General features: G+C 40.7%; 1 protein-coding gene across 1 annotated transcript; it reads right to left on the bottom strand.

Annotated features, from left to right (window-relative positions):
* Positions 1–390: 390 nt before the first annotated feature.
* LOC113053982 (chromodomain-helicase-DNA-binding protein 1-like) lies at positions 391–22075 on the bottom strand. The gene is made up of 37 exons (XM_026219165.1): positions 21812–22075; positions 20287–20412; positions 19542–19734; positions 19200–19304; positions 19041–19093; positions 18810–18950; positions 17185–17450; positions 16784–17009; positions 16604–16704; positions 16345–16523; positions 16135–16259; positions 15799–16015; positions 15622–15711; positions 15314–15504; positions 14861–15049; positions 14486–14645; positions 14075–14227; positions 13922–13993; positions 13554–13703; positions 12703–12851; positions 12468–12564; positions 11874–11969; positions 11584–11760; positions 11301–11461; positions 11029–11070; positions 10826–10959; positions 10209–10347; positions 8625–8775; positions 8389–8511; positions 8053–8196; positions 6948–7211; positions 6713–6832; positions 4004–4182; positions 3812–3911; positions 3630–3681; positions 3041–3269; positions 391–1887 (listed from the first exon to the last, which is right to left on the bottom strand). The coding sequence occupies exons 2-37, from the start codon at positions 20337–20339 to the stop codon at positions 1578–1580; spliced, it is 5331 nt and encodes a 1776-aa protein (XP_026074950.1). The 5' UTR covers positions 20340–20412; positions 21812–22075; the 3' UTR covers positions 391–1577.
* Positions 22076–22862: the final 787 nt, after the last annotated feature.

The following is a 22862-nucleotide window of genomic DNA, read 5'->3' as shown; positions in this document are numbered from 1 at the left end:
CCAGTCAGCTTGTGCAAGAGGACAGAAGAAATGCATTTGTGCTCGAGTCTGAGAGTCAGAGTTCCTCGTCCTTTAGAGCAGAACATCATGCAGATGACAAAACTCAGCTTTTTCTCTGGATTGTCCAGTTGTAGTTTACATGCATCAAACGGCATGCTCATTACTTTTAATGGTTAATGAGGCAATGCATTGCTGACACAAGTGACAGACTCAAGTTTCCTGGCATCATTTTGAAATAAAGCAACACCATTAGTGGCAGTTTGTCAAGTTTACCCAAAAAGAAGCCAGTTTTGAAAAGTTTGTATTCATTGGTACAGACAAACAGCAACCCACCTCAGCACGAAAAGCTTCTGAATCATTGAAAGCACACTAAATTACATTAAAGCCAGATTACAGGTGAAAACAGTGATTTGAGTTTAATGACTTTATAAACAATTATATAAAACAATTACTTTAAAAATCCATGCATTTTCAGTGTAAATTTGGATTTGAAATATAGAGCGAGATCTATATACATCAGTATGTCCTGTAACAGCATTCTGACTGACTCCGGCCAGTCATCAGAAAAACACTCGGGCTGCATAGAAAATATTACATTATTGCCAACATTTATAGAAAACAAGAGGAAAGATTATCATGGAAATGTTCTAAGGAGAGCTCATAAGTGCCTCTAGCTACGATCGAGCCTTTCATGTCCTTTTTTTGTTACACAGCTTGTATTTTTTGACATGATGCTTTTATAAAGTGAGGCCAATTCACTTACAAATAGAGAGAAACCAAAAAAAAAAGAGATCAACAAACCAAACGATCCTACAGAACGAATACACCTGGAATAATTACCCCATATCATGATTCAAAACTACTGAGATTAAGAAACGTCAAAAAAAAAACAAGGAAAAGAGAAAATAGCCTGAGTTGATGGGGAAATAGTTAAAAAAATACCAGCCTGAGAAAAGCCCATTTGATTTACTTTATACAATAATTTACAGTAGTACAATGTGAAAAAGTGACATTATCTGATGCGCACTAAAAAATAGTCCAGATTATTTTACAGCCAAGACAGATTTAAATAATTCAAGCATGATGGAAAGAAAAATTACAGATAAAAATGGGCAAAATGGTCACAAAACACTGTAAACGAGGTACTTAGGAAGGTGAACCCCAGTCCTTCAGAACAGAGACCCCTCAAGCGGATCGAGACCACACACGTTTGTACCATCCTTTCACTCATCACTTCTTAAATAAGCTGCGTCGGCTGTGTGTCCGGATCCAGTGTCGCACGGACAGTGAAACATGGATTCATTCTTTTTTTGTTTTTAAGTAAAAAAAAAAAATACACTAAACAGAAAACCAAAAGGAAAGTAGTCAATTTATAAAAATAATAATTAAAAAAAATTACTCTGCAGCAGCTACGAAAGAATGCAGCGAACTCTTAAATACAAAAATATGTGATCTGTGTTTCCTGTAAGGTGAGTAGGAAAGGGTGGCACTCGCGGAGCCCCAGTGCAGCGGCCAGCAGTCCCCTAAGGCATCTCCTGTGTGTGGTGTGTCTATGGCTAATCAGAGAGTGGACAGTGTTATGTCTTGCGGCCGCTCCAGACCTGTTCGGGTGTGCTTCTGTGGTCAGACGAGTACTCGAAGGGCGAGCGGTGTCCGAGGGGCGAGCGAGAGTCGTATGGGGAGCGCTGGTCTCGGGGCGAGCGTGGCCAGTCTGAGTGGTAGCGGTAGTCCCGGGATGATTTGTGATGTGTGTAGTCGGAGGCAGAGCGGTGCTCCGAGTGGAAGCGGTGTTCGGAGTGCGTCCTGTCCTTGGAGTTGCTCTCTGATCGGTGCTCTCTGCCGGAGCGGTGCTCGTCCAGCCTCCGGTGCTTGCTGTCGCTGTAGTATCTGCAGAATCAGCCAATCAGACACGTTACAGAAGCAAAAGGTGACCATACACTCAAGAATTACCTTTAACTCACAAAACAATCAACTTGAAATTCAAAATGAAGGCTTAGAACGCTACAAATTCTCTTTTAGTGCTCAAGAAATTCAACTGTAATGGTAGCCAATGATTTCCAAAGTATGGAAAAAAAAATACTATGGAAGTCGGTGGCTAAACATTCTCCAAATTATCTTCTTTCATGTTCAACAGAGGAAAGAAATTAAAGTTTGGAGCATGTGGAAGGCGAGTTAATGAGGACAGAATTCACTTTTTTGGGTGTGAACTATCCCTTTAAGGAAAGACCAATAATAAAAAATATGAAACTTATAATTATCAGAAAAAAACATGTTATTAGCATGTTATTACATGTTATTAATTTTGAAGTATTGCATCAGAATCCAGTGATGCAAACACTGACTTTCACAGAAAAATGCCTAAATCTGCAAAAGTGTTGATGCTAGCTTGAGATGGTTTTTGACGCAAATGCATTTTGTGAATAAATTCCTCTTAGCACATCAAAAAGTCATGTGACTTTGGGCTATGGGACGGTAAATCCTGACTAACCAGCGGACCGATCTTGGTTATGATCATTTTATGGTATGATTGACATATATATATATATATAGTGACAGTTTACCAGGAAGCAACTGTTTCAAACGGTGCTCGTTTGCAAATGTTTTGGGGATATTTCAATTTTGGGCACAAGTTAAATTCGCAACTTTGGATGGAAACCCGGCTACTGTCCAATGCCAATTTTATTTGCAAATGTAATTTTAAGCATTTATTGGCCAATGATATTTTGTCTCTCTAAATGGTCCTCAACATCATTTATATACATGCTTCAAATGTATGCTCATAATGAAGCAAACTTTTTGCAATCTAACTTTGTCCACATGCACCTTCATTTTAGGTACATTGTGAGTAAAAAAAAAACAGCAAAGATTTAACTAAAATGAGGGAACAAATTCATTAGTAGCAACGATATCGGTTTATTCCTGCATGTCATGTGCTTCATACAAATCACCCATTCACAAACTGAAACCATCTGCATTTTTAGCAGTGACTAGCCACTGCTAACGTTAAGCACATTTGTAGAGTAAAGGTGTGTGTGCTGACCTGCTGTCCTGTCGCTCTCCTCTCTCTCTGTACTGCTCTCTCTCTCGGTGGTCTTTGCCGTTGCTGAAGGAGGAGTAGGGTCTCTTCCTGGGGTCGGAGCTCTTTCGGTACGGGTCTCCAGCGTGCCGATCTTTACTGTGCTCATGGTAGCGAGATGAGTGATGTCTGTCAGAGCTGTAGCTGTCTCTGCTGCTGTCGTCCTGCTGCGACTCCTTGATCCGCTCAACATCTGCACAAACAACAGCATTCAGTGTTACACAGATGAGCAGAAGTGTGGCATGATCCATACACCATTAAAGCTGCGGCAGCAACAGATCCAAGAGAAAAAACATAGGAAAGAGACTTGGTTCATCCATCGGTTGTTAACTAGACAGAAGCAGATCTGAATGAGAGCAGTCTGTATTAAAAAAGCGGTTTAAGAAGATTACATAAATGATTACAGCATAAGTCACCAGAGAGATGCTGTTACATCAGATCACTCACAATAAAACAAGGTTAGAAAATAGGGTGATTTTTATAACTTATGAGACTTTAAGATCAGATGTGCAATATGCATGGATGTTAATCACAAAACAGAGAGCAGACATACCTGCATGTTTAAAGCTTGGTGTATTTACAGAGCTAGTGTTCTGCTCCACCGCCTGAAATGAAACAAACATCACACACTTTATCATATTGCAAAGATAAAAACATAAATAATATTACTACAGCAATGGACACTAAAAAAAACCTAACATAACAGAGAATCTTTAAAAAATAATGTGTCCATACCTGAGCATTTTCTTGTCTTTTCTTGATGGCGTGTTTATACAGTTTATGCAGCTTCCTTGCATCAAATTCGGTGAATTTGGAAACAAATATCCACAGATTTCTGGAATGTGGAAATAAACCAGGTATTGATAAACACAGTATTAACCTTCATTTATATCTTGTGCTTCTAAGCTTGTGATAAGACGGCCGTACTTCCTCCACTGTTTGATCAGCTCGGGGTTGGTGTATTCTCTCAGACACTCGGTGATGTGATCTCCTATCTTGATCAGGCATTGGCGTGTGTGCTCCAGCTGCTCGCGCTCGGACAGACCCTTCTCCGGACGATCCAGCTGCTTGAGTGCTGCCTTCACCGGACGCATGCGCTCCTTACACTGACAAACACACAACACAGACGCAATCAGCTCACACCTGTGCCAATTACACAATGAGTAGGGATGTAACGATTAACTGCGAGCCGGATGAAAATGTATTCGAATACGAGACGATTAAAATCGGTTGAGATGCTAATCAATCGCAACTCATTTATGGGTAAGAGACTATATGAATATCTGTCTGAGAGGAACTTACTGTCTTTAGAAGAGCTTAGATGGTATTTTTTCTCTTCATCTTGCCTCTGTCTAATGCATTTTAAATTGTTCGCTGTTTCCGTTTCATGCAGATATATTTTTTTATATAGTTTCACAAAACTGAAGTCAAATTACTCTGTTTTTGCTGCAAATTTCTTAATTAAACAGTCTGATTTAGATTAAAATCTGCTCATGTTGCATGTATGCAGCATCGGTGTTTGGATCATGATTAAAATCCAGTGCCTCTGATTTTAAATGGAAAGAGCAGACAAAGCCTAATTTAGTTTATATGAAGAGATTTATTTTGTGTAACTTATTTGATTTGGGGCTTGTTTTAACATTTCAATTTAGTTTTGTTATGTTCATTTACATTATATTTAAATTTAGTCATTTAGCAGACACTTTTATCCAAAGCGACTTACAAATGAGGACAACAGAAGCAATCAAAACCAAAAAAAGAGCAATGATATTAGAGCTGCAACTAACGATCATTTATTCTGTCGAATAATCTAACAATTATTTTTATTACAATAAATAATTAATCTAATGTTCTTTTTTTAATTAGCTAATGAATCCTTTGGATAACTTTACAAAAAAATATATAAGTACAACTTCTAATATAATATTTCAGCCTTTATTCATTTTCAACCAATGTGGTTGAAGTGTTTACAGTATAAAATAAAGAGGCAAAGAAAATTATTTTACTATGGTAAATATGAGTTTATGATTGCATTTATAATTAAACAAAATTTACACAAATTTACAGTTGTCTGAGACATCATGAAATGTTCTTTAGCATCACAAACCATAAAATGTAGTCAGGGTTCTGCTATGGTTTAGCATGGTTTCCAGAGATCTGGAGCTGATTCGGGGTAGCTCGGTGGTCTGCGTCTGTTGTCTCGCGGCGCGCTCTCTTTTAAGGGGCCGTTCACATATCACGTCTATTGCGCGCTCAAGTTCGTTATCTCCATAGACAGTAAAAGAAATGGACACAGCGACCCCATTGGAACTCAATTGAGACAAGTGAAGCTTCCGTTTCTGACGTGCAGACTCAAACGAAGCTTGACGACGTCAGCAACCTGTCTGACAGATGTTAATCTTCTAAATGGCTGTGCGTGCAAACTGCCATCGTTAATCTTGCAGAGACGGCGAGCTTGAGCGGGGAGTTCTTTGTCGTGAGTGAGCAGGAGTAAGTATTATGATTAATTATTTTGTATAGTATTTTAAAATGTAACACCAGTACGCCATATTAAGTTAATTGCCTGCGAGCTTCTCCTCCTGTCTGTACGGTAATGCGACAGAGTCGAGTGGTTATGACGCAATCGTTAGCCTATTTTACAAAAACTGTTTCTACGGGGCCATAATGTGATGAAAAGATGTAAAGTTATTCGCCGTCAAAGTGACACCAAAATGAATGGGAGTCAATGGGAATGCTAACGCAAGTGAAGTTCTGCTAAAAGATGGCAGCACCCGGCCGACTTCAACTTCCCGTCGACTTCCTTGCCGCCTGGTTATTTCCAATGTAGGCGCATAATAAGCGCGCTCATAATGTAAGCGACGCGGTGACGCTCTCGTTTTTTCCAGGCGTGTCCGCAACCGCTTCGAGTTAAAAACATCTCAACTTTTCAGAATGCCGCAAGGGCAAGAATATCAGACCTGAACCAGGAAGTTGGTCACCAGATCACACGGTAACCAGTTAAACCGTAACACCGGAGACTGTCAAGATGTTTTCCTCTGAGGTGCTCTCGCATCGCATTTGTGCTGCCGTGGTACACCATATCGGTTTTACAAAGGGAACAAAGGACCATTTTATTTGTCCTCTGTTTAAAGTATTCCCATACTTTTGATAACAGTGGTCTCTGTTTTTGTGATAGAATGCAACTTTCTCCGTTCCCAGTTAGCCATTACGCGAGATGTAAACAAACAGTGTGACGCGTCGACGCATTTCACGCACATCAGCGTATTTTTGTAGTCGACGTAATCGATGTCGTCGACACATCGTTGTAGCACTAAATGATATACAAGTGCTATATTAGTGCAGTATATTATAGTGTTATATTTCAATTTCAAAAAGAAATGTGCCGCATTTTGTCCAAGCAACAGTTAAATGATACATTTAATTTATAATTTGTCTTAAATCTCATTTTATTAAAAAAATTAAATGAGCTCTGTAGCCAAGTTATCTGAATACTTTTCTGAGGAAAGGTTTGGATTAAAAGCAAATACGACAAAATGCTTCAGAATCCAACCCTTTAGTTTCCAGTGATATTCAGCAAAGAGGAAGTCGACAGGGTTATCATCTCACTGGCCGTTCAGGGAGACGCCACAGACTCACCACGCTGAAGGTCTTCTGGTCCAGTTCTTCAGACTCGTCAGACAGGGGAAGAGCATCTCCTCCGGTGGGCGTGTGCACCGGGGTATCAGCTTTCTTCACCTCTGCTTTCACCTCTACAGCCTGAGAACACAGTCAACGCCTTCTGAATAACAACTCATGCAAATGTTGTATATTTGGATACGAAGACAAAGACGACACTAGGATGTAAGAGCTGTGTGATTATGATCATTGTGACCTTCTCTGCAGGAGTCTCTTCTTCAGGATCTGACTTCATCTCCTTCTCCTTTGGTTCCCTCTCTTTGCTGTCCCGACCCTCCTCTTTCTTCTCCTTCTTAATCTCTTTTTTGACCACTTTCTCCATGATGTCCTTCTCATCGGGCTCTTTATCCTCAGGCTCGTCCTCATCAGACTCTTCATCCTCCTCGTCCTCCTCCTCCTCCTTTACCGGCCGCTCTGACACACGTGCTCTCCTGTTGGGAAGCTTAACTGGAGGAATTTCCTGGAAAAACACAAAAATCACAAATCAAATACAGACGGACTGATCTTACAGAATGATAAAGAAACCAAGTCTAAGTGGGAAAGTAGCACACAAAGAAGGATGTTTAAAGGCCTTGCATCGGAGGCTTTATGCCACTGTACAATACATGAGAACCACAGAACTAAGGCATGGTTTTCACTTGACAGCCGAACAAAAAGATTTCAATAACCTTCGGATAGAAAGGTTTGAACAGTGTCAAGTTTGATGACAACACAATGAACGCTGGAGGACAGCGGTTCAATCTTTTCACTCGAAGGCATTCACTCTGACCCATTGTCCAAATTCCAACACAATATTTCAATAGAAAAACCTATTAAATTCAGTAGTTTCAGATTCAAGAACTGAATTTATTTCTTCAAGGTTCAGTAATGCATTTTTATAACTTTTCTACTTCATGGGATAAGGTTTTCAAAAGTATTTCACTCACAAATTGTAGATTCATTGAGTTTTTTTTTAAAGATCTGACTAATGTCCATGGTCCAGAAATCTCATTTTTCTAAATTGTTAATATATCTAGGTCTTTCAAAACTGTGAGAAACCTGATTCCTAAATAAACATTACACAGTTGTCGAAGGAGTGAATCAAGCAACATTGTCCATTTTTATCTTAATAGCCGAAATAACTTAATAGCTTTTTGACACATAATAAATCTTAAGCCATCTGACGGCCCACTTGTGAACGAAGCCTCCGAGGTTGACAATCACTGCTCGAGGAGTTAATAGGCTTTTCAAAAAGTTGTTAGCATAAAGATAACAGTCTCTCCCCTCTCATGGTACACCTGCACTATAACAGCAACACAAACCTGTTCCTCTTCCTCTTTCTCATCCTCTTCTTCAGAGCTCTTATCTGACGGCGGCGCAGAAGACAGACTGTTAGTCACCTCATCCATCTTGGGCTTCACCGCTTTACTCTTCTTGCCCCGTGGTCGTCTCTTGCGTGAATTTGCCTGATTGTGAGCCGAAGGAACATCAGTGATTGTATTGTATGATCAATATGGTGTGTGATCACAGAACAGCAACTGAAAATGTATGAGCGGTTCACAAGACAACGTTATAGTTATAAGTTACACTGTTTGTTGCTTGCGTGTGCTTTTAGTGAACCGAGTGTTGTTGTGCAGTGTGTAATCTGCGTGACTCACTGTGCCGGCCTGCTTCTGTGCTTCCTTCTTGGCCAGGTCTTTGCTCAGTAATTTGATGAGGTAGTCGGCTCGTGTCTGCAACTGTTTGGCCTGTGGCTTCTTGTCAGGATCATCAGGAAGGAGCTGCAACCAGTTTTGTAACGATTTATGGTTTAAATGCCATACATAATCAGAAGAACAGAGGAGTGTGATGGCATATTAATCAAACACCACTGTTTCTCCAAGTGTTTCTGCACCTTGTGTGTGAGGTTGAGGTCTGGGTCCATCTTTATCATCTCCCAGCTGCCATAACCGTACTCATAAATCCCAATAAGCAGGCTGGAGTCGTCCTCTTTACCCCACTCAATGTCAAAATGAGCTGCCTTTGAGTGGCATGGGATTATATACCTATAAATATAAAAATATGTAATGAATAAAAAGCTTGAATTAAGTCATTTCTCTGGCCTCACAAAGTATCAAATCTGACCCTGGACCACAAAACCAGTCTTAAGTGATAATTTTCGGAAAACATGAGATTTATACGTCATCTGAAAGCTGATAAATAATCTTTCCATCGATGTATGGTTTGTTAAGATAGGACAACATTTGGCTCAGATACCACTACTTGAAAATCTAAGGGAGCGAAAAAAATCTAAATACTGAGAAAATCACTTTTAAAAGTTGTCCAAATGAATTCTTACGCAGTCTTTATGCAAGTGGTACACATTAAAAAACTATTTTAGGACAATGTAACGTTGCGATAAAAACTGGGATGAGGAAGAGGTGGCAAGCGTCAACATGTGCGATGACCCACAGGCGTATAATTTCGAACAAGCCAGACGTGAGAGCGCAAATGAGGAATTGCCAAGAACTGATGTCCGTCAAAGCTAATTAAATGCATGGTCTGAGGAGAATGAGTGAAGAGTTGAAGTGTCCTGCTGAGTTGCTAACATTTAGCATCGCAGCAATGAGCACTGGAGCTAGTCTACGAGCAGCAGTGCACAATAATGACACGCATTTTATTTTTACTGTCATTAAATAGCACAGAGTGAAAAATCTACGTTTTCTTTATATCTAGTGGCGGTGATCATGACGTTAGTTCAGATAAGTACCGGTAACCTTTGTCATAGTGTCCTAGAACTGATAAACTTTGTCTTTGTCATCTAGAAATAGAAGGCATCATGCTAGCTTTATGGACGTTTCTAAGCGTTTCTCTCTTCCTCCGGTGAAAATGTTGTTGCAAACGTATAAATCGCTGTGTTTGGCAGGTGCTTGTGTGGGTGGTGCTGTCCCATGGAAACTGCATTGGAAAGCTTGTGCTGTAGGGAAGTGAGGGCGTTTGGGTCGCAGTTGGTCGATATCTATCTATCTGTCTGTCTATCTATCTATATCTAAGTTTTTATCTATAATCTGCGCTATCTGAATACTCTCGTCTACTACTCATCTCTCTCTAGTCACTCTCAATTTTCTCAAGGCAGGCTTTGGTAAATTCTCTCCACAACGTGATGTAATGCAATGCATTGTGGGGGAAAGGAGAATCCTTACCTTCTTTTTCGTATTATATTTCGTTTTGTGATACCCAGCAACATAAAATACAATGAATAACGGTTTAAATGTTTATAACCAACAAGCAAATTGCACAAATTTGTTGAAAAATTAACCCTGCAACACGGCCTTTAAGACTGCTTTGTCTCTAATGACAAAATGCAGGTTAAAAACGTAATGCTGCTGCAGCAAAGTCAAGCAAAAGACATCCGAGACAAACACTAACAAAAGCAAAACTGTTGAAATCAGACTAGGGTTGCATGGATTGCTCTGAACTCATGTGAATGTGAATGTACCTCTTCCTCTCCTCGGGGTCAGCGGGGATGGCCTTGTGTAATGGTGCCAGCTCCTCCTCATGAGAGATCACCAGCTTAGCATTGACCTGGACCCCTGAGATCCTGAAGGTGGGTCCTTTCACCTTCCCTCGCCTGCCTCCTGATGTGATCCAGCACAGAACACAATAAATCAATTAAAATCTAAATAAATGTATGCATTTATCAGACGCTTTTATCCATATCGACTTACATTGCATTCAGGCTAACAATTTTCTCCTCTCATGCGTTTCCTGGGATCAAGTTAGGCCTCAAAATGTATTTCTTAAAAAGGGGGATTTCCAATCCCAAACGCTTCATATTAGGACAAATTTCTTCACTTTGATCGGAGTGCAAAAGTTTTACTATTGTCTAGCTCACACAGTTTAATGACGTCCAAAATGTTACAACTGCACCCATGCAATTAAATGTGCTTTTCATGTAGGTCATGTACATCACAGGTGGAAAAGGATGACATGAATTGAGGATTATTGTGGAATGAGTAAAATGCACAAAACACACAATAATCCAGTCGCAAATGCAGGCCCTGGTTTACCCAGACTCCTCAGTAATGGGTCAGTGTGGTCTTGTGCAGCTCTTGCCTGAGGTTCGTTCGGGTCCACAGGGGTTCTCTCTTAGCGTCTTCAAACAGCCGTTATGTACGGTCTCAGCCAGCCGCCGCAGATCATGCTCTGATTTATCCACCAGCTCAGCGTCGCGAGCGATAGCGTCTAGTCTGTAATACACAGACACTCACATCAACCAGAGGCCAAGGGCAGCCGGTACCAAATATAAAGATACCTACCGTTCTAAAGGGCCACCAAACTTCTTATAACTTTTGATAAACCTGTGTGGAAAAATAAACAAGTTTTATATTAAACAGAATCCATTTAAAAAAAATTCACATTGAAGTATCTTGAATTATTGGATTAACACATTAGAATATATCTTTATATCTATATGGTGTGAAGGGAAATCAGTGAATACATTTCACAGTGAATTCTCACCAGATTATCCAATAATTAAACACATAACACCTTTATCACTGATTTTCACTCCGTGTTGAATGTGCATTACCTTCGTATCTCCGCATCAGTGAAACCCTTGATGTTCTCTCTTGGAATAGTTCGAGGTCTTCCTCGTTTCTTGGGCCTCTTCCTGTCTGAGCCAGAATCGCTGTCTGAAACAGAGTATCGTCTGTTCCTGCTGCGTCTGCCCTCGTTTCCATTAAAGTTGGACTGTCATCACAAATTAAAAAAGGACATGAAAACAGTACAAAGAACCAGGGAGACATTATATTGTATAAAATGAATATAGCTCATGATGTAACCCAAGCGTTTGCCATTAGTGAGTGGCTGACCTGTTTAGCACACTTCCTCATGCGAGGCAGTAAATAGATCTCTTCTAGCTCTTTCTGTCGCTCCTCTTCCTCGAGTCTCCTCCGCTGCTCCGCTGGGATAATGTCATCCCAGTTCTTATCGTCTCTCTCGGTGTCCATGTCAATCTCCTCCTCCTCCATCATGGAGAAATTAGCCACCTGCACGACGGAGCAAGCATTGTGTAAATCATGTGACTGACCTCCTGTAGACTCTTGAGAAGGTCCAGCACACAGGTGCAAGGTGATGACTGATGTAAGGTTTAACTGAATACCTTAAACTGAGAGAGGAGCTCTTCTCCTACAGTCGATGGTCCAGGGTCGTTCTCTCTGGTCTCTGCTCTCTTCAGGATTTCATCAATGTCCATCTCCTACCAAACCAACCAACAAGTCAATCAGAAGTTGCTTCATTCATTTAAATATCACACAATACTGTTGTTTTTGTTTTAAGTCAGGTTTATGTTAAGTAATAAGAACAAAGAAACTATAGGACAAAAAAAAACTAAGAAACAAATTAAAGGAACCTACATCAACAACTTCAAGCACTAGAATTAAGATCTTATATACTGATACACACTCGTTTTTTTTTTTAAATGGTTCACTTTCATTTAGGACATAACGGACTGCGTCAACAGGGACACTCGCAAAGAGGACATTGACACACAAGTGTGTGTTTCACCATTTAAGGCAAACAAGGAGCCAGTTGAGAGCTCAGTTCATTACACACGCGCTGTGTCAGAAGTGGCTTTAAGTGCACACTCAAACCGTCTCCCAGACAGTCTCTGATTATTGCACTCAAATGGTTTAAATTCACTTGCTTTTAAACACATTCAAATGACAAGCTGAGCCCAGTGTTAAATCCCACAGACCTGAGGTTCCTGTTCCTCTCCTTCGGGCTCTTTGAAAAGTTCTTCAGCACCAAACTTCAGGATGGCCGACAGTTCCTCCTTGTTAAATGGAGTAGAACTGCAGACGAATCAAACAATAACAGTTATTGCATATATCAAAAATTTACACACATACCAGAATTTCCACACAAAAAAAAAAAAAAAATTATATATGTACATAAAACCCTGTATTTGTGAGTTATATTGTCAGCTGTACCTAGAGGGAGCAGCACCCGTGTCAAGGACCGTCTTCCCAGTGGTGTCCATCCTCTGAATCACGAGGTGGTCCAACACCATTTTCTTTTTGGCTCTCTCAATAATCTCCTCCTCTACTGAGCTCTTTGTCACCAGACGGTATATATTCACCTGAATGACAAGATTACAGAAACATCAAAAGAAGGGGCCTAGACTAAATTCCAAAGAATAAATGTATAGATTAATCTGAGCAAATGAAGTCGTGATGTACTGAACACTGTTGATGTTTATGAGCACTATTCATTTATATTCACCTTTAAGCTTTTGAAAACTTGCCATATACAACACAGTCTCCAGGCGTTCCAGAATTATTATTATTATTATTATTTTTTTTATACACAATTCAAGAAAAAAAATAATGAATCGCTGTCTGACCAACTAAGGTTTCAACATGGAGATAAAGGTTAAGATTGTGATTTTTCAGTAGAATTATTATTATTATCATCAATTAGTAGCACTACTATTATTATACACCCAGAAGCGGTCAGACATGACGTTAGAGCAGATTACAATGAAACATTACAAATGTCAAAACTGTAACAAAATAAGAGAATTCACTGCAATATGAAAAACATTTAAAAACTGATATTGCTGCTGATCAAGACCATATTTGAGTCGTGTTGAATGAACACTTACCTACAGCGATTACAGCATGGCCTCTCTCATACCCCCTTTCCATTTCATGTGCAATCTTAATCAATATTAATGCAATGAAGCCAGCATACATAACATAACTCCAATATATCAGCTAAATATTTGTAGAAAGTTTTGTTTTCACTGCATGTAATGTGTGGAGTTAATGTGGAGGCGGACCTGTTTCTTCTGCCCAATCCTGTGCGCTCTGGCCTGGGCCTGCAGGTCGTTCTGAGGGTTCCAGTCCGAGTCAAAAATGACCACAGTATCTGCAGAGGCCAGGTTAATGCCCAGACCTCCTGCTCGCGTCGACAACAGGAAGCAGAAATCCTGCAAGACACAACGGCAAACCTCCACTTTTCTATTTTCTCTCCAAATCTACAAACTTTCCTCAAATTACACTTTACATTTGGAGAACATACATTTAATTAGTTTCCATTCATTGAGAGATTGTGAACCAAAAGCCTACTTTATTATTTTACAATGATAATGCAATCGACACCAGAATGAGTATTTTAACCCTTCGTAATCAGTCACTTCACACACACCTCAGAGCCCTCTGCATTGAAATGATCTAAAGCCTGCTTCCTCATCTCGCCCTTGATGGACCCGTCCAGTCTCTGTGAACACAAACACCTCTGTAAGTCACACCTGAGACACAAACAGTGCGTTTATCTCCAGTGAGAGAGTCCGGTCCTCACCTGGAATAAGAACTGCCTGTATTTCAGGTACTCAGCCAGGATGTCCAGCATCCGAACCATCTGGGAGAAGATGAGCACACGGTGCCCTCGCTCCTTCAGCCGAACCAGCAGTTTATCCAGAAGAATCAGCTTCCCGCTGCTGCGAATAAGGTGCTGCAGACAATATATCAGTTCAATCCATATGTAGTCAATGCTGAGCCACTGGTTTGGGTTAGCTGTGGTTATATAAAGCACAAGACTGTCCTCCAGCGAGAAGATCACCTTTAACTATGAAGCCCCTTAAGCAGAAGTTCAGCTTTTTGCATCACAACGTTCAATATTCGGTCACATAGGTATCTTCTGCTTACTAAGGGAATTCTAGTTTAGTGTCTTCTGTAATTAAGTGCTTTCTATCTGGAGATGAGAGCCCACCTGCAGTCCTTCTTGTCTGTTGTAGAACTCCTCCTCTGGTGATTTAATGAGGTAGCAGTGGTTACAGCATTTCTTCAGCTCCATCATGATGTTCAGGAAGCTTGACCGGCTTCCTTTAGGGCCTTTTCTCAGGGCTTTATAGTTTCTCGTCAATATCCACCTAAACAAGAAAAGAAAAATTATCTATGGGGATTTAATTGTAAAATTAGACTTATATAGCTGGATTTTTCTTCAGGAAAAATAATTTGTTAGAGTATAGAATGACAAGACTAATCGGTAATCACATGACTGAAGCAAAAAGAGATCCATTTAGATTTGATGCTGATGCAGTCTCTCTCTACTGTACTCATCACTTTACTCTAAATGCAGTCTTACTTGTAGTATTGTTTCTGAACCGCGCTCATTTCCACCCTGAGGATCTGCTCCACCTTGGCAGGCAGAGATTTCTCCACGTCCTTCTTCACTCGGCGCAGCAGGAAGGGCTCCAGCTCCTTGTGGAGACTGGTGTAGCCAGAGTCTCTGCCTTTGCCATGTTCCTCTTCAAACAGCTCCCACGAGTGAAATCTACCAACATGCCATCTTATATCAACCCTTCATTCAGCCTCATCATTGTTTTACACCAATACAAGAATGTGGTTAACTCTTCTCTCAAAAGTACTTGGCCTTGACGGTTTAAATAAACCACAAAGCTTCACGAGAGCTACCGAAATACCACATGAAAAGATCACTTGCATATAGCAGCACTGCACTGAAAAACTCTGTGGCTATACATTGAAGTGAAGAAAAGAAGAAAAGCAAAAGTGGACTGATTCGACAAGAGACACCTACTTCATAGGCATAATAAAATGCAGCAGAGACCAGAGCTCTTTGAGTGAGTTCTGGAGGGGTGTTCCTGTGATCAGGAGCCTGTGGTTGGACTTGAACTCAATCATAGTCTTGTAGAGGAGCGAATCGTCGTTCTTCAGCCGATGGGCCTCGTCTACACCAATGAACGCCCAGCTCACATTTCCTAAAAATGACTGCAAGAGAAAACATAATGCACTGTCTGCTCTGCTAGAACACACATTCCTTTCTCTTTTACACAGACATTAATATGTATTGTTTGCCTTTAACTCCGCTTGCGACTCAAGCTGTACCTTATCTTTCAGCAGGATTTCATATGTAGTGAGCAGAACGTTGAACTTCAGTCGTTTGGTCTGTGGATGCATCCATTCATGTGTCCGGATCTGAACAACAAACAGACTGGCGTTACACTTCTTGTGTGCAAGACATCTAGGAAATGCACACTCTTAGATTTTTTTTTTAAGTCGTACCATGTTTCTGCTGTTGATGTCTCCCAGGTACACCACAAAATTGATCTGAGGAGCCCAGAGCTGGATCTCCCTCTGCCAGGACGTGAGGGTAGACAGAGGCACCACCAGAAGGAACGGCCCGTAAAGCTGGTGCTCATTGAACAAGTAATTGAGGAAGCTGATAGTCTGGATGGTTTTGCCCAGACCCATCTCATCAGCCAGGATGCAACTGTTCCCTCTGGGAAAGCAGAAGAGTATGAGTGATGAAGAAACTGATTAAATCATTCACGACTGTGGCAATCTATCCATCAATGAGACCAGCGTGATGTCTATTAGGATGAAACCAAGCGGACATACTTGCACCAAGAATGGGCCATCCAGTTGAGACCCTCCAGCTGATAGTCCCGCAGCTCCAATCCATCTGCACCAATGTAGTGAGGCTGCTTCTTCATGGGTACAAACCGTGGCCTCTGTTTTAAAACCTACAGGAAACCAAACATTTAACTGGTTGTACAGTGATTGGGGTTTGAGTCACTTGCTCAGATGACCGGCGTTGACTCCCGTTACCTTGCAGTCTCTGGAGGGAATGGTTTTGCACTGATTCCGACTCATGTAGTCATCAATGCACTTTTGAAACTTTCTGGCAATGAGAGCACCATCTTCCCAGCTGCACTCGGAGTATGACAGCCCCTGCCATTTACACAGGTAATCTGGGTAACCTGCGGCAGACTTCTGATTCGAATGTCCTGCAAGATTAAGACATCAGTCAATAAACGCTCCCAACAACTGACCAAAACAAAGACAATAGGAAGCAGCGTCCTCTCACCGATGATCCTCTCCACGAGCTGATATTGTGAATGCAAGTCATCCATGAGCTCCTGCTGACAGTTTAAGTATTCAACATCCTCAGGCGAGGCAGATTTGAGCCTACGGTGACAGCGTAAAATCAAATCAGCATCTAAGACACATTAACTATAGGAAATTAAGCTTCTATAATGATTCATACCATTTCTTTTTCTCCTGCTCTTTTTTCTTGAAGTTGTCCAGTTTCTTCATGCCCCTCGCGTTCTGTTGTTTGAGCGTCTCCTCTGACTCCCAGGTGTTGTGAATGTGGGACCAGTTCTTCCATTTCATCAAGTATTGTACCTCTCCTGGCTGTCTGTTGGGGTCAAAGTTGGCGTTTGGGTCCCCATCTGCCTCTACTGCATACACTGTGGTCACAGCCCCCGTTGCTGAACAAGAACAAGACAACACTTTAACATATAATAGGTCTTCTAAACCGTTCTCCCAAGCTGACGGTGTTGTCACATTAAGCAGACCTGCCCAATAAGGTGTTCACGTCACACAGACGGAACAGCCGACGAACAGTTGCCACATATAAAAACGGTTCATTTTTTTTGTTCTCACCTCCTTTCCGGCCTATCCTTATTTCCATAACTCTCTCCAGTGTCTCAAACTCGTCCTCCTCTGGCGGTGGGACGTCCTCTCCGCACACCTCCACCAGGTCATCTGAATCAGTCTTCAGTTCCTCATCTTCTTTGTAGCTCACATTGACTGTGGCCTGCCGCCGAGGTCCCGCTAAAGCTTTTTTATAATCGTCCTCGTCATCTGAGGAGGTGCGGGAGGGCTTCTTCTTAGGAGCTTTGATATTTCTCCCATTCCTGGCATTGGCCCTGAGAGATGAGCAGAGATTCATTCAGTGATGGAAGACTAAATAAAATAGTCACAAGCACCAATCATTACTGTCGAGGCACATGTGAAAAAAACAAGACCAAAACGACCACGTTTGGAAGCATTGATGCAGTGGGAGCGGAGGATACATGTGTTTAGATGGCAGCTTGTTTGGATGCAGTGGCACAGCTTTGAGGATTTTCTTTCAATAAAGTTCCCTCTCGGGTAGACAAAGATTTAGTGTGCGTCTATAAATAATTCCACTGCCCAAGTATACTATGCTTAGTCAAAATGTGTGCAGAAAATTTGCAGATAAAAAACAAAAAATAGTACAGAAGAAACGAAATTTAAGTTGGAAAAGAGAGTTTAGTGGATATTAAAATCAATTACTCATTATAGGCCAACAGCAAAGACTTAATTGAGTTATACCTTTAATAAAAATTGACAAATCAAAATTATTTTGAAAACTCAAGAATCTCACACACACACAAACACTATAATTTGCTGTTATACTCAATATACAAGCCAGAAACAAAGCCTTTTTTTGCACATCTAAAGGGTTAATGATCCCACCTAGTGATCAACTGTAAAAATAAAACAATTTTACCTCTTCCCAAGAGGGAAAACCACAAACAATCAAGAATGCATGATTATATGGTGTCATGGCTTTGCAATCAAAAAAAAGTCGTTATAATGGAAGTCAATGGGGCAAAAACAGCCACCAACAACAAATTAGGGAGAAAAAATGTGAATCTAATGCTGCACAAAAACTAACAATGCATCAAAGTCAATCTTGTTACTAATCTTTGACATGCCCAAGACTGTGATAAAAAGGTAAAAAAATATCCAAGTCCACAATCACTTTTTATATTGAAAATACGCGATTTTGTGTGTGTGTTTTTTCCCCAAATCAGTGACATAATTTATGAACTTGGTAATTAAAAAGTTAAAATCTTTGAATTTAAAAAAAAAAATTGGTAGTTTTGAACAGGACTGAGGTTGATTAATAGATTTATGCAAAAAAAAAAAATGAAAAAAATATTTATCTGATACATTTTTAAAGCAGTTTAATTTAGTGGATGTTTTCATCCACGAACATCCCGAAAATATGGGTCAAAATAAGATTTGTCACCAAAAATCATTCCATTAGCTCAAACACAGAGAAAGTTGTGGCCAAAATAAGACTCAACTTTACCCCCTAGTGGACGAAAAGGTCCCCAACAACGAACAAGGGTTGAGAGGAAAGGTGAATTTATATTTCATGTTGACTTAGAAAAAACACTAAACAATGGAGAACTTCTGTGAAAAAAAATCTTGCATAAAATAGCAGTAGTAAACCCAGATTGATATGAAAACCATACTTGTTTGAAGGTTTTCTGCTCTTGACTTTGTGACTGGGCTCATAGTCTGACACGGACTCGTCGCTGTTCTCCTGCTCCTCTGCTGACGAGTCAGACGAGCCACTTCCTGAACCAGAGCCCGAGTCAGAGTCAGAACCAGACCTACACACAGAACAGAGTCAATGTTAACCAGAAGCAGAGCGAGGGTGTAATCTCACAGGATGTTTCGACTCCAAACAGATGCACACTCACCCTTTACTCCTGCTCTTCGACTCATCATCCGACTCATCACTACTGGAAGAGTCCTGCAGGAGCACAACAAATACTTATGACCAGAGGCACTCGCAAATCTATGATCATTTATCTGGAGTTAATTTTCACTAAGTGACTGTGCTGCAGAGCATGCAGTACCTCGTCTGAACCGGTGTTTGAGGAGCTCTGCTGCTGTTGAAGCTGTTGTTTCCTGAGCATGGCTGTCCTTTGCACTGTCAGGATACTGGGATTGGACTTCCAAAACTACAACAAGGAGTTATACCAACAGGGACATTTTCAAACACTTACAAACAAAGGTTCTGTTCCAAAACCCTGTGAAGTCCCTACTTAGTGTTACCCATGAATTAGCTAGACTCTGGTGACCGCCACAGATTCAAAAGAACATCTTATCAGTTTGTGGCTTTGTTGTTCTTCATCATCATCATCATCATCATGCCCCACGCATCTGACACTTTTACACAGAAGCTCTATGAAACTTACCGCTGCTCCATCGATTTTGTTTTCTTGATCGTTCTTTTCCTTGGATTTCTCCGAGTCCGAGTCTGATTGGCTTCCGGAATCCGAGTTGCTTCCTGAGCCACTGCTCCCTGATTGGCTACTGCTAGAACTGCTGCTGCTTGAACTCGAGCCGGAGCCAGAGCCCGATCCTGACCCAGACTCATCATCTGAATTACTGAGACACACACAAACATTTCTATGAGTCAGTTCCTCTAGAACCTCATTTGCACATTTGAATGCTGGTTTTAAACTCTCTATCTCTTTCCAGTCGTAGTACATGTTTAGCACTATAATGACCTGGAATAGCCAAAACATTGATCGCAGGTTAAAAAAAAAAAGACACTGAAAACATGGATGTCTGACAAATACAAGCCTGGAGAAACAGCCTGAGTGGAAGAATGTATGAGTTGCATTGTGTTACTGACAACTAAAAGTTACCATTAGTCTGATGTAAAAAGCCTGTTGTCAAACACTCAACACCAGATGCAAGCGGCACATCAAAAGTAAATGGATATGATTATGATCTATGAAACAGTCTTCACTGGACGTCTTTTCTGAAGCTGGACAGTATTAATAAACATTCAGCTTTACAGCATGGAAAATAAAGCGAAGATATTCTACCTAAAATCTTTTATCTCACAGAAGAAAGAAAATGAAAATAAAACAAGATGACTATTTCTGATTTACTAACCTTTTTTTTCATCAAAATGATAAGTATTCTGATTACCTGGACTCCCCACTGCTGTTGCTGACACTTTCATCCTCACTGCGTCCATCCATCGCAAACAAATATTAAAGTTAAGTCCCTGATGAGATCCTTGCAGTCTGTGTGCGCCACTTCAGAGCGGCTCACCTAAAGACATGTCAAATTATAAGAACAGAAGCTCAGAGAAACTGAATGTTTAAATCAAAGTGACTTATCTTATGTTTGACAGTAAACATATAATTTCCAGGAGACCACAGTATAAAGAAGAAACAGATGAACACAAGCAAAACTGCTGAACCAATTTAATATCTGGTTTTCAGAAATGCTACACTAAAACTATTTAAATAGAAACTTCTCTGCGTTTTCTTAGCTATAGAAACCACAGTTGCAGGAATACAAGTGTGCATTTTAGACATTAATTTCTTTGCATATATACTTTATATTATTCGTTTATTCTTCAATATTGTAGTCCTATTATTGCTGGAGTAAACTTCTTAGAGAGGATTACTTTGCTACTTCCCCTCTTCAAAACACTACACCAATGAAAGATAAAGTCACAACTTACTTAAAATCACGTTGTCTCCACGTAAAATCGTTTAGAACTATTTTATGTAAAGCTAAATATTTAGCCCTGTTTAATAGATGATGGAGATCAGTGTGATGTTGACCGCAGAGGCCTCTATCGTTTAGGCCTAAAAAGCCACGGACTTTCCTGAGCTGCGTGGCCAACTAAAGCAGCGCTATGCTCGGGCACAGGCGCGCAAACCTGTCGGGTCACCATTATATCAAGGAGTGTTTACAAATTCCTGTTGTCATTAAGTTTATCGGGTCTTGAAATTATGTTTTACACCATGAAACCACATTTTGAGACTATGTTTTGATCGTTCGCCCCACTAGCAGTGCTGGATTGGCGCTACATTTAAAATCTTTCATCGGTCTCTTTCTGTTGTAGCAGAACAGGCTAACCTAGCCTAGCATGCTACAGCTAAGAGAAGCGCGTGTTAGCTGTTTGGCTACCGGTCGCTAACACACTCACGCTATTGGAGTAAACGAAGACATAATCTACTATAGAATAATACTTTAGTGATAACTTAACCATAATTTGAAAGAATATTCCGAATGTATTATATTATTTGCTTGTTTTGCTAGTTATCTCGCATGCTAGGCTAAATGAGCAGCTTCAATTTTAGTTAGATTTTTATGGGACATTCTCATTTGAATTTAGCTGGCTAGTCTTAAACACTTAAAACAAACAGTAATAATGATGAACCCGTGTGTTTGGTCTTATTATCGGAGGTTCCGACTGTATTTCGGGTGTTTTAGTGTAATATTGTCTGCTCATCGCGCTGTTGTTGATCCCCGCACTGCGCTTCTGTTGATCCGCCGCTCAGTTTGTTTTCATTAGCCCTTAAAGCTGCCAAACACAGCATCGCGAACCTTATACAGACATATACTAGTGAATACCCAGCCAGGGTTGGTTTCTTAGCAAGGTCCATCTCGTTGTACACATGAGTGCAGTCGTATTGAAGGTGTTTTTATATGTTACCTGTCTGCCCGTGCGCTCTCGGGCTCTTCTGACGATAGTCGCTGTTGCTCAAGAACTCCACAAGAACAGTCTTACACTTTAATCTGAGAAATGGGTTACTGAGTTTCCCTCTCCACGGTAAAGAGTGCCTTGGGTTTAAACACTAAGCAGTTTTCCGTATTCCATGAGCCGGGAAAACAGATGGGATAGCAGGCATACTTCAGCTGTAAATCCTACAGCAGCCGGTCTCCGCCATGACGCTCTCGAGCACACAGAGAGAGAAACCCCGGGCCGTGACGTCATCCACTAAACAGCACAATCAATATTTTGATTCTGAGTGACCCATCAGTAGTGAACTGTTTTTCTCAACAAATGTATTATTTAAAGTAAACAGCGCTTTCAAGCAATAAGTCCAACTAACAAACAAAGCAGAAAGATGTGTTCTGCACTTAATTTATTCACTAGATGTTCACTGTAATCTGTCTGTATTTATTTGTTTGTGTTAGTTTGTTTATTTAGTAATGGTACCCAGCCATATGACCGACCTTCAACGTAGAAAAACGGTTGAAATAATGTCAGTTCTTGTCAAGTCAAGTCACCTTTATTTATATAGCGCTTTAAACAAAATACATTGCGTCAAAACAACTGAACAACATTCATTATGAAAACAGTGTGTCAATAATGCAAAATGACAGTTAAAGGCAGTTCATCATTGAATTCAGTGATATCATCTCTGTTCAGTTTAAATAGTGTCTGTGCATTTATTTGCAATCAAGTCAATGATATCGCTGTAGATGAAGTGTCCCAAACTAAGCAAGCCAGAGGCGACAGCGGCAAGGAACCGAACCTCCATTGGTGACAGAATGGAGAAAAAAACCTTGGGAGAAACCAGGCTCAGTTGGGGGCCAGTTCTCCTCTGACCAGACGAAACCAGTAGTTCAATTCCAGGCTGCAGCAAAGTCAGATTGTGCAGAAGAATCATCTGTTTCCTGTGTTCTTGTCCTGGTGGTCCTCTGAGACAAGGTCTTTACAGGGGATCTGTATCTGGGGCTCTAGTTGTCCTGGTCTCCGC

This window comes from Carassius auratus, chromosome 35, assembly GCF_003368295.1.
Source record: "Carassius auratus strain Wakin chromosome 35, ASM336829v1, whole genome shotgun sequence".
In the NCBI taxonomy this organism is placed as follows: Eukaryota; Metazoa; Chordata; class Actinopteri; order Cypriniformes; family Cyprinidae; genus Carassius; species Carassius auratus.
This window is presented reverse-complemented; position numbering and strand designations above follow the sequence as displayed.

What these genes read in the sequence shown, in the direction of transcription:
- LOC113053982 (XM_026219165.1), bottom strand. Translation starts at nt 20,339, where the DNA reads ATGGATGGACGCAGTGAGGATGAAAGTGTCAGCAACAGCAGTGGGGAG. An exon ending in CACAGAAGCAGGCCGGCACA is followed by an intron (nt 8,197 to 8,388) that starts GTGAGTCACGCA and finishes GCTCACAATCAG; the next exon opens with GCAAATTCACGCAAGAGACG. An exon ending in ACCAAGCTTTAAACATGCAG is followed by an intron (nt 3,270 to 3,629) that starts GTATGTCTGCTC and finishes TTGTTTGTGCAG; the next exon opens with ATGTTGAGCGGATCAAGGAG.